General features: G+C 50.4%; 1 protein-coding gene across 1 annotated transcript in view; it reads left to right on the top strand.

Moving 5' to 3' along the window:
* The first annotated feature begins 7599 nt into the window (after positions 1 to 7599).
* Positions 7600 to 12094, top strand: part of PRDM12 (PR/SET domain 12) — a 16761-nt gene continuing 12266 nt past the window's right edge. The window contains exons 1-3 of the mRNA XM_027869309.1: positions 7600 to 7822; positions 9525 to 9715; positions 11843 to 11998. Of these exons, the coding sequence (XP_027725110.1) occupies positions 7600 to 7822; positions 9525 to 9715; positions 11843 to 11998 (570 nt within the window). The remainder of the gene's footprint in view (positions 7823 to 9524; positions 9716 to 11842; positions 11999 to 12094) is intronic.

The following is a 12094-nucleotide window of genomic DNA, read 5'->3' as shown; positions in this document are numbered from 1 at the left end:
CCCCCCCCCCCATCTCCCCATTAAAGCCGCGCCGCCTTTCAGCCTGCAGCCCTCGGCTTTCACCGCTCTTGTGTTGCCCTCTTTCTTCTCCAGCTCCTGCTTTTCCTTTCCGCCTGGGTGCGGGGGGGTGAGGGTATACGGTATGGGGTGGGGTGGGGGGAGCACAGGAGAGGGAGGAAAGAAAAGTCCCCCTCATTGAGTTAAAGCTATTGAAAACATTGGCGGATTTCTTTTGTGCGAGGGTCCGAGCGCCCGCTCTCCATTCGGGCCTCCCACCGGCCCCCAGCCCCAGCCTCCTGCAGCGCCTCAGCTCTTTGTCCGCGCGCGTCAAAACGGCGGAGAAAAGCCATTCTGCCCTTCACGTTGGGGGGCGGGAGAACTGGGGCTCCCTTCGCCTGCCAGTCCCCAATGACTCCCCTAAGCGGGGGCTGGAAGGAATGGGGGGGCGCTATTCCCTTCTGTCCTGAAGTGTGTATGTGAACCGGGGTGAGTGGATTTGTGTGCCTGTGGAAGAGAGGGAACGTGCTTTCCTTTTCACTTGTAGCCTCTCCTTTGAAAAGACTTGGGGGTGCGGGGAGCAGGAGGGAAGCAAAGACAGAGAAGAGGAAAAAAACACAGAAAGAAAAGGGAGAGGAGATAGAGGGAAAAGAAGAACATAAAAAGAAAAGGAGAAAGGGGAAAGAGAGGGGACAGGAAGGAGGGAAAAAGGAGAAGACTAAGAGGAGACAGAGAAAAGAGAGAATAGAAGAAAGAAAAATAGGAAAAGAGGAGAGAAAAGAGAGACGAGACAGACCCACAGACAGACAGAAATATCCGTTCCTCTAACACCCTATGACTTTGTGAGATAACAGATTTCAGGTGAGAGTGGAATACAAATTCATTCGCTCCCTACATAAGCCCTGAATCTCTGTCTTTAACAAAACTGGCTGACTCGGGAGTGGAGCTGGGGGGGGGGAGGGGGGAGGGGAGAGGACAGTGACTTCAAGGGCAGTGACTTCTTCCGACCAAAGTAGTAAGATGAAATTAAAAGACACAAAGACTCAGGTCCGTTCTCTTCGTTACTGTATCTAAACTCAGAAGGGGAAGCCAGCGGCTCCAGCCTTCTACTCTGCCCAGACCGTAGCCAAAGCCACATTCTTTCTTTTCTCCTTCTTTTCTCCCTGTAACGATCTTCACCGCTCCCCCTCCGGATCAGCACCGCTGATCAATACTGGGATGGACTTTCTCAAGTCTCCTAATATCTTTTTAATGAGTTTGAGGGGTTTAAAGGGAACAACAGATCTGCCCTCTAGGTGGATTTTCCCCAAGCAGATGTTTAAGGAGATGGGAGGGGAGGGAGGGAGGAGGGGTGAGGAGATGGAAAGGAAATCTACTCCCTCCACGGGGTAAGAGTAAGACTTTCTTCTAAAGTTCAAAAGAAAGGCTGGCCTTCACTAGCTCCAGAAAAATGTATTTCTCTTTCTGACAATGGGCCCCATTCTGTTCTTGGCTGGTCTGGCTGTTTCGCCATCGATTTCCCAGCATCTTGGGGTGGGGGTAGGGGTACGGGAGAAGGGCGAAATCACAGACCTTTCCTTTGCCCCTAGCTGCCAGTCGCTTTTCTCTGACGTTACTTTCCATCTATTCTGGATATGTATAGTATATACCTACTTATTTATACATTATCTCCCTCTTCAGAACATAAGCTTCTTGAGGTCAGCGATTGTTTTTGCTTCGTTTCTTTATATCTGCTGCATTTAGTACACAGAAAGTACTTAATAAGTGCTTGTTGACTAATTTAACTGTCTTCGAATTAGGACTGAATCACCGTACAGACCTCCTTCCCGCACTGAGCTCTGACTTGCTTGACTAAGAAAAAGAGGCGCTCAAGGATCAAAGGAAATCCAATCCCCAAGATCCCAGTCCCCAACTTGTTTCATTGGAGCAGATCCTCCTAAACTTCAATTCAATCAGTAGTCCCCCAAATTAAACCCGGCTCGCCCCAGCTTCAATGCCCTGAGCCAAACACAGACAAATGGGCGATGGCGTTTTCTTGGTCCCCGACCCACACCGTTCCTCCCGGTAGAACTGTCCAAAAGGTACAGTCAGGCAAACCCTGTTAACAGGGCCAGTTGATAGGAACTCGATCAGGGACACAGTGCAAACGAATACTGGGCTCGGAGCACGGCGGTAAAGAGGAGCCGGGTAGGGGAAGTTCACCCGGGATCACGGGAAGGAGTGGAAATATCCTCTGTACCACTCCCGAGCATCCAACCCCACATTTATAAATGGGTAAGTGATTCCAAACCCGTAGCTGAGAGGGGTTGCCGAAAGGAAAAGAGGAAAAAGCCAGAATTTTCATCTCAACTGGAAATTTCCCATATCCCCGCGGCCTCCCTTAAGTCTCCCTCCCCAAAGGGTTAAATGTGAAAGTGAATCGAGTCCCACTTTGGCCAGTTCTCTGGGTCGTCGGCTTCCTGGGCTCCCACTTCATTTCGGAGAGGATTCTGGGAGATTAGCCCTGACGGCCTGATCCTTCCTTTGGCCCCCCAACACCCTCCCCAGCCCCCCTAGTTCCTCTTCGCTCTCGCCCAGCAATAAATGTTCGGCAGCCATAAATATAAATCAATCTGAGGTCTTTCCAAATCCTATTCATCCAGAGGGAGATGAGGTCTGACAGGGGCGCACCCCCCCTTCCACTCCCACCACCACCACACCCCCGCCTTCCCTAAAGCAGCTGTTGGGCTCAAATCTCCTTTCTTGCAGTATCAGTCAGCCTGAGCCTTCCTCTGTCCCCCATTCCCGCTATCTTTTCTTCCTCTGGCCCCTTGGCCGCCCCTAGTCTCCCCTCCTCGGGCCCCGACGTTGTCCGGAGCCGGCCATCCCCTCGCGGGCTCCTGGAAGAAAAGCGGAGCCCCTGGGTGTCAAATTGACCTCAAAAGGAGCGTGAAAGATTGATTCGTTCCACTTTTCTCTGGCCTGCCAGCGCTCCAGAGCGCCGTGAATGGGGAACCAGAGAGGCTGCGGCTGGGATAAAGATGTTCTCTCTGGAAGGGGGGCTGAGGAGGGAGGGGGAAAAAAAAGTCACCATTCACTCCTGGCCCATCAACCTTGGAAAACATCTCCAAAGAAAGGGGAACTGGGGCTATTCAGAGGAAGAGCAATACGAACACTTCCCCACAATAGCCCAATATACTAAGGGCCTCTCTATTAACACCCATGAATATTAAAGTGCTCTGGGGATGGGTAGAGAGGAGACTTTGGAAATATGCAGATGGCAATGCAAGCCAGCCTATAGTCTGACCCCCCCATCCCACCCCAAAGACATCTCACAACAATGTCCCCAGAAAGGGGAAAAGTTTCTCTTCTATTAAAAGCCATGAATGTTAAATTGATTTCCTCTAAAAATTAGGAGCCTTCAGCTCAGCTCCCCCTAATTCCCACCCTCTTTCTCTCTGTTTCTCTCTCTTACTCCCTCCCTTTTCCCCGGCCAATGTCCTAGCCCCCGTGGGTGCTGCAGGGACCAAACAGCTGCCACAGAAGGACACGAGGGGTTACCCTCCCATCTACCCAACCGATGCAAAGAAACCGGGTATCTCTCCTTTTCATCCCCAAATGTGTTTCAAGTTGTCTCGGGGGCTGTAAGCTGGAACCTGATAATGTGCGAGTTTTAATACGGAGACACAGACAAGTGTCTAACTCTGTAAGTTTCCTAAGCATCGTAGTTATCCATTTACTTGATAATATTTTAACCTTCCTCCCACCTCCCGTATCTACCTGCCGAAGGACACCCCTCACCCACCCCCATAATCTCTAGCAGCAAAGGGTTTCGCGTACTTCTCCAGGCCCTAAATTCTTCATCTCTGGAAGAGATGGAGGAAAGAGAGAGAGGGCAAAATGACTCGGCGTTGTTCGCTTGTCTGGGAAAGGCGGACGCACAAGCTCTCTGACTTGACTCGGCAGGATTGGAATGGATGGTCTCTGTAATTTCTCCTTCGCTATCATTCCCAGCTTCTGCCTGTCTTTCCTGACCGCGTGACTGTCTGCTGGAGAAGTCTGGAGGTTTAGGAGTCTAGCAAGGGCGTGGCTGTGTACTTAGAGCCGCGCGCCGTTTTACCGTGATGTGGGCAAATAGGTATACACTACAGAGAGATCCAGACCGAGACTTTGCCGGTGGCGCATTTTTCCCTTGCCTGCATCCTGCGATGCAGACAATTTACCCATTATCTTCCTCTTTCCAGGAAAGTTTGGGACGCTTCCCACACGGCGTCCTTTCTGATGACGGCGATGGTCTATATTTTCAAAAAAATCATTCTTAAGGGACCGGTGGGAGTAACAGAGACAGCCACCACCCACGTCGTGTAAAAGTCTTCCAATATCTGAAAAAGGGAAGGTTCCTTAGTCCTAATGCTGGGGTGAGGAGGGTGGATGGCACAGAATGGGTCCCACATGTTCTTTCATTGGTGGCAGTAACTTGTTTGAGAGTGATGATGGTGTTCGAGGGAAAGAACTTTACCTGGTTCCTCCGTCACACCACTCCAGGGCCCCCAAATACTAAAGCATGTCCCAGCTGGAGTCAGCAAATAGTCGCGATAGAACAAGCTTGTGACTGGAGCTTGGAGATGGAGGAACGAAGGTGACAGGGGTTCCTGCTTCTGCTTTGGACAAGAATAGTCATTATTTTAAGGGTAAATTCTAGTCAAAGGGCTTCCGAACTGATCTAGTTATTGTTGTTTTCCTAGTTTTTTTGTTTGTTTGTTTGTTTGTTTGTTTTTATCAGAGGCCCCTGACTTGAAGATGGTATTCAGAAATAACTACATATGGAGGCCCTGGGAGCATGGCTTGCTTCGCTCCAAGTTCCCATTTGGGAAAGCCGTCCTGAAGGACAAAATCGTCAGATCCAGATCCCTTGTTGTACTGCCTTGTACCAGCACAGAGAGAACTGCTTGGTGACCAACACCCAAAGTCCCTAAACTTCCCGATATCCATTAGATCTGCCCTCCCTTCTGTTCTCCTAGTCCACTTCCATCTGGGGTCCAGTGGCCCCCAAACCATAAAAGCAGCCTCTGGGTTCCACAAGACCCCGAGGATCCAGAAGCCTCAGACTGGAGGTGTTTGGGGCACCAGGAGTCCTTGGGCCGCTGGCCCGCTTAATTTCCATAGAATAGGTTGGTGGTGATGCTCATGACCACCTGTTAGCTGGAACCTCGAGCTTGTGGCCAGATCTATTCGGGAGGAGACAGAGGGAGGAGATAACTGAGAAGTAGTTTATCCTGTTCTAGGCTAATGTGGGACGAGGAGGTGGGAAGGCTCTTTGGCTCCAGCTTTGCTATTCAAACGCAGCAAAGCCTCTTTCTCATCTTCTTTCCAGGACAGAGGGACCCTTTCCCCATGGGAAAAAGGCCCTTGGCTGCCAGCGGTGACTTTAGCTACCGGGACATACATAATGGTTGGAGTCCTTGTTTTACTCTCTCTGGCCCTCTCTGTGGACAGAAAGGGATCAAAAGATGGAGAGAAAGGAGAGGGAGAAAGAAAGAGGGGATAAAAATAAAGAATGAAGGGGCAGAGAGAGCAGGAGAGACTGAAAAGGGGAGAGAGGAGGAAAGAAAAGGAAAGGGAGAGAAAAAAGGAGACAGAGAAAGAAAGAGAATGAAGAAAGAATAGGAGACACAGAAGCTGTAGAAGAAGAGGAGTGATGGGTTGGAGAGACAGAGATGGAAAAGACAAGGGAGGGAGGCAGAAGTAGCTGGCGAGAGAATTCCATTTGGACTCGCTGGTCTTAAGTCGGAGCACCTGAAATGGGAGGCTTCCCTTGGCCTCCCAAGCAAAGAGATTTGGGACTAGGGTCGGCCTTAGGCAAGAGAGTCAAAGACAGGCCGGGGTTTTCGCAGGGCTGGTGGGATTGGGAATCCGGCCTGTCCGGCTGTGAAGGTTCTGTTTTAAGCCTCGGTTTAGGGTTTGGAGCGAGTTAGCAATCCCGCTTACTTGTCTTTTTGGAGAACCAGGCCGGGGTCCCCCGAGATCGCACCTGAACGCCTTGCCCTGCGATCTTATCCCCAAGGCGACACTCTGGACCCGTGGCAGGGAGGAGGATAGGGAAGTAAGACCAGGTCCGGTTCGGTTTGGTTCGGACTCTGACCAAACCCGCTGGGAGGAAAAGGGGCAGAGGTCGGACCCTGTAGCTTGTATCCAGTTGAGGAATTTGAAGAAACATCCCGGATTTAGTGTGTGACACCCCCGACAAAACTCGAAGGCAGGGACGGGTCGGGAAATGGGTTCACTCCGTGACAAGTACCCCAAACAGGTGAGATCTCGGGCACCAACGTCCACAGCTTCCTTCTCGCCCCATCCCTCCAGCCCTTAGGCCCCCGTCTCTGCTCAAACGGCCCCCGATGGCCTTGCAGCGATTGCGGCTCCACACACTGACCCCAGGCCTGGATTTCGTTTCCCCGGAGGTTCGGATCCCGGCGGCCCGCTTTATTCGAACTACACGAGATCCGCGTCCGAAAGAGGAGATTACCTGGCGACCCCAGGAGGAAGTATTGGGAGAGCTGGACCCTGGCTGGGGACCTGAGGAACGGGGGAAATGGAGTATGGGGCTACGTCAGGTAGGGAAACTGAGGTTGGGGGACTCCTTAGATAAGATCGCGAAGCACCCTTTTCCCAGTTCCTCAAAGCTGGGGCGCGAGATGTGGAGAGGAGAAACGGGAGGCCAAGGAGTGCAACCCTGCCCTGCCCTCTCCAGTCCCGAGGCCAGTAACACTTTGGCTGGGTAGTAGTAATAGCTCCCTGGCATCCTAAGCCTATTGGGGCAATCAGAGGCAGCAACCAGCCCCGGAAGAGTGTGTGTGTATCTGTCTATTGCGGGTCTGTCTCTCTGTTTGTGTCTGTCTCCCACTCCTCAACACCACCCCCCAACTCATCTAGAGAAGTGCAGACTAGTAGCGGGTTTCAAGAGCAGTCTCTTTTCCCCAGCCCGCTCCCCTATTTCTATGCTGAGATAAATCTAGTCTCTGGTCCTGCCTCTCCCTCTGCCCTTCCCACAAGGGGAGGGGGAATAGGGGAGAGGGAGGGGGACGACGACAACGACGAAGGTGAGGAGGGGGCTCCTTCTCCCCCCTCTCTCCTCGCTCTCTCCCTCTAGGTCTGTAGCTCCCTGCTAGAACAAGTCTATCTTACAACGTCAGGGGGGTCATTAATAACCAATTAGGAGGGTCACTGCGGCTCCTATAAAGGGGCTGAGAATTTGCCAAGTGGCAGACTGTTAGATGTAGAGTAGCAAAAGGCGAAAGCGCTCCCGAAAGCCCATCTCCAAACAGTGAAAAGATCCATATATATATATTTATCTCTCTCTCTCTCTCTATATATATATATTATATATATATATATATAATATATATATTTTTTTACCCAGGCTTGACTATTGACGCTTTTTCTTACACACTCTTTTCCTGCCCCCTTTTCTCTCGGCCATCTCCCTCCCTCCTCTTTCTCCTCCTCCTCTTCCTCCACCTCCTCCTTCTCCTCCTCCTCCTCCTCCTTCTCTTCTCTTGCTCTTCCTCCCTTGCTCTCCCCCGAGCCCATTGCCGTCTTGAGTGGCCAGAGAGGACGGGGTGGTTCATGATGGGCTCGGTGCTCCCCGCGGAAGCCCTGGTGCTGAAGACTGGCCTGAAGCCTCAAGGGCTGTCTCTGGCTGAGGTGATCACCTCGGACATCCTGCACAGTTTCCTATATGGTCGCTGGCGGAACGTACTGGGCGAACAGCTCTTCGAAGAGAAGTCTCACCACGCCAATCCCAAGACCGCCTTCACCGCAGAGGTGCTGGCGCAGTCCTTCTCCGGAGGTGAGTGGGCCTTGCTCCCCGGGGTTGGTTTTAAGATGCGACAGCTACCGCTTACGCCCCCCGCTCCCTTTCACCCTTTCAAGCCAGAGGGTCCCCGCTAGCCCGGTACCTGATACCTACTTACCTTGATGCCCCCTTGGACGGCTCTTTGCCCAGCCCACCTCAACCCAGCGCATCGAATGCACAGAAGCCCAGGCAGCCAGGGAGCCAGCCCAGGCAGCTCTTTGTCCCGGAGTTCACACAGAGGTGGGGTGAGAGCAAAGGGGACACTAGCCCTCCTTGGGGACAGGAGCTGGGGGGGGGGTGGGGAACAACTTTCTGAAACCCCAGCTCTTGGAGCTCTCCAAAATCCACAGTTCTCGGAATTCCTCTCCCATTGACTTCCTCACTCCCGGTCCCACCGCCTCTCGCTTTTCCCTCTCCCCACTCGGCCATTGATTCCCCCCCTCCCCGCCCCCGCCCCTTTTGAGCCCAAGTCCCCGGCGTTTAAGGCCTTACTAGGCGTGTAATAGCAGTTGACTCAAAAAGAAGGGTTTAAAATTCATTTAGTTAACTTGGGCTTGACCTGCGAAAGTTCCCACTTAAACCCAGAAACTTTAAAGGGGGGGAAGAGGGACTGGGGAGGGCTGAGGAGAGGGAGAGAAAAAAAAGTTTCTTTTCTTTAAGATGTCTCAAGTTCTTATTCCTCATTCATCAACCCACAAACAATACCTCTCCCTTTCGCTGGCATTTCTGGGCGTCCCCCTCTCTTTCCCCCCTTTAAGATTTCTGTTCCTCTCTTAATTTGCCGTGAAGACTAATTCCAGTTCCATTCACACTATGTCAACCATCTAATCTCCCCATTTTGTAAGGGGAATTCCTCGGCCCCTTTTAAACAAGTCTTCTCCGCAGTGAGGCCGAATTTACTGCTACAGCATTCTTAAAGGGCTAATGAATTTAGAATTAGCAATTTCTTTCTAGTTGAGCCTAATGAATGCAGATCACTTTAACAGCGTGACAAATTGCTGGATGGGCTGAAATAGACACCATTTAACCCCCCTTTTCAGGCTCTGCGCTCTCATATTTTTTTCCCAGGTAGCTTAGAGGGGAACCTTGTAACACATTGTAGGATCCGGAATGTGCATTAGCTGCCCCCTTCCCAGCCGGGGGTCAGGTCCGCCTGAGGCTCGAAGATCGACCCTGAAGGGGCCGCCGCAACCCCCCACCCCCACCCCCACCCCGGCCCAGCTAGGCTTGGACTTCCCAATCCTGGAGCGCAATGGGGCAGCCTCCGCCCAGGGAGAAGTAGCTACTGTGTATTGTATGATAGTACTGGTGTCTTTCTCCTACTTTTCGTGTCCTGGCATCCCGTTATGGTACGCCCATAAGCGTTTTCCAAAGATCTGCCTGATCCCAGGCGTCTCCCCTGTTCGCAACTGCCTGCAGGAAAAGGGAGTCCATTGGAAGACGGGTTGCTTTTTCCTTGGTGTCTCCTCTCCATTCCTTGCCTGACTCTACAGTTGCCCTGGGACCAGGGCCTCGATTCTGTCCCTTCATGTTGCAATCTAATTCTATGTCGTCCAGGAAATCGATGGAGAGATAAAGGAGACAAGGCTAGGATCTGGGAGGGAAGGTAACTGCGATGTTCTATTGGGACCCCTTCTTGTGCCGCCCTCCCCAGCCTTTTCACTGCCCCATTTCATCTCCTCTCTCCACCCAGCAGAGGTGCAGAAGCTGTCCAGTCTGGTGCTGCCATCCGAAGTGATTATCGCTCAGAGTTCTATCCCCGGGGAGGGCCTGGGTATCTTCTCCAAGACTTGGATCAAGGCAGGCACTGAGATGGGTCCCTTCACAGGCAGGGTCATCTCTCCGGAGCACGTGGACATCTGCAAGAATAACAACTTGATGTGGGAGGTAAATGGAAAGGGTATTCACCTGGGGAGGGCCTGGGAACAATGCTCCACTGGAGAGCAGGCATACCAGCTTCTGCCCTCCTAGCAACCTAGTTCCCTGGGCAGGTACTTTGCAAGAGTCCCAGGTCTACTACTCTTACCAGGCAAAGATATCTATGAAGTTAGAATTGAAGGGATAGTCAAGTCTCTCAGGGCAGGGCACCAACAGGAACAGAAAAGGTTTTGTGCTACATGCTGGATTTTTAGTTCTCCTCTTGGATAGAGGGCAATGGACACCCTTCAGATTAACAGTGAGAAACATACAGTATATGGCCTGCCCTGTTAAGTCCAAACAAATACTGATGCCAAAATTGCCATTCCCCACCCTAACTCCCAGGTAGCATATAAGCATGTAACAGTAGTCCCCACATAGGCATCAGGGGTAGCCATGGGGTCAATCACTTACTAAACTTTCCTCCTTTCCCTAGCAGCTCCAATGACATACCTCAGACTGAGTGCATCCCCATCCTTTTTGGAAGGTCCATAAAACCTGTCTTCTCTGCAACAAAGCATCTCTCTCCTCTCCTACTTCTTCCCCATTCCCTAAACCAAAACCTTACTAAAGGCCAGGAAAAGATGTAGGTGCAGATGTTGAGGAAACTAGTGAATCTGTGGCCTTGAATGTCTCTCTCTCTCTCTCTCTCTCTCTCTCTCTCTCTGTCTCACACACACACACACACACACACACACACACAGAGTTCTGGAAGAAAGTCAGAGTCTGAACACCTAAGTTCTAGATCCAGTCTGCCACTAACTGCATAACCTTTGGAAAAATAATTTTTTCTCTCTCTGGGCTGCAGGTTTTCCATCTGTAAAATGAGAAAATTGAACTAGATTATTTCTTAGGTCTCTTCCAACTCTAATCTTGTGTTCTTAAGGTTTGTTTCAGCTCTGGCATTTTATATGCTAAGATCCCTTCTGGTTCTGACATTCTATGTTCTAATCACCTTTCCATCTGCAAATTTATATAGATGTGCATGGTATACAGTGAGTGAGAAATTTGCAATGAAAGAGAGCCATGTTATAGTCATAACTCATCCTGGGCTTTTCATTCCCTTCCTAAATTGAATGGGAATGGGCTAGGAAAACTTCACTTCTCTTGCTTTATGGGTGCCTTATTTCCCAGACCTCCTGACCCCCAGGTGATGGGGTTTCTTCCCTAGATTACTGGCCCAACCACCATTCAACTTGTCCAAATCAGATGATTTGAGGAAGCTTCTAGTTTTCGGAAGGAGCACCTAGAATTCAAAACCAAGTATTGGCAGCAGAAAGGGAAAGTTTCCTTTTTCCTTCTCCACTCCCTACTTGGGAGAGGCAAGGCTACATAGTAGCAGCTGAGAGGTACAACTAGTTATTATTGAACAGTTTAGAGTCCTAAGACAGGAGATACAGATTGTTCTCCCCATTTCACAGAGAAGCAAAATTAGGCATCTGGAACCAGGCTCTCTCAGGAAGTCAACAATAAAGCTGGAAGCAAACTCAAGAGGCTTCACTCCCCTAAGCTCATGGAAACCTCCCACTGATTATTTTGGAAAGAGGAAGAGGAGATAGTCTTGTTCTGCTTTACTTCAGAGACAAGAACTAAGAACAGTAGATGGCAGTTGAAGAGAGTCAGGTTATAGCTTTATAAGGAAACAATTCTTATTAGAGATGTCCAAAAGTGGGATGAGCTACCTTGAAAAGTAGTGGGATCCTCATCCCTAGAGGTCTTGAAGCAGAAGCTGGATGACTACTGGTTGGAGGTACTGAGAAGATAAATCAGACAAGATGCTTTCTGAAGTCTTTTTCAGCTCCAAGATTCTATGAATCATCACCATTGGCTTTGTTTGTTTACTGATCATGGGATCACAGTCTAGTTGATCAGGAAAGGACTTCAGAGGCAATCTACTCTAACCTCTTCATTTCACAGATGAGAAAACTGAGGCTCAGAGAAGTGCTGTTTTGTCCAAGGCCACTTACTTCATTATTGGAAAGGCCAGAATTGAACTAAGGTCTTCTGACTTCCCACGTCTCTTGCTTTTTTCACTATGTAATATTTGCAACAAGCTTTCCCATTTCTTAGTTTGGGCTCCTTTCTTCCCATGGCCAGGTATTCAATGAAGATGGCACAGTTAGATATTTCATTGATGCAAGCCAAGAAGATCATCGAAGTTGGATGACCTATATCAAATGTGCCCGAAACGAGCAAGAGCAAAATCTGGAGGTGGTACAAATTGGCAACAGTATCTTCTACAAGGCAATTGAGGTGAGCAACTGTGGGGTGACACAGCCTCCTGGCCCAAGATCCTACTCTGTGTATGTGTGTGTGTGTGTGTGTGTGTGTGTGTGTGTGTGTGTGTGT

The sequence above is a fragment of the Vombatus ursinus genome, unplaced genomic scaffold (genome assembly GCF_900497805.2).
Source record: "Vombatus ursinus unplaced genomic scaffold, bare-nosed wombat genome assembly UNPS02014793.1, whole genome shotgun sequence".
NCBI classification, from domain to species: Eukaryota; Metazoa; Chordata; class Mammalia; order Diprotodontia; family Vombatidae; genus Vombatus; species Vombatus ursinus.
Note: the sequence above shows the minus strand (reverse complement) of the source record. Positions and strands in the feature narration are given on the sequence as shown.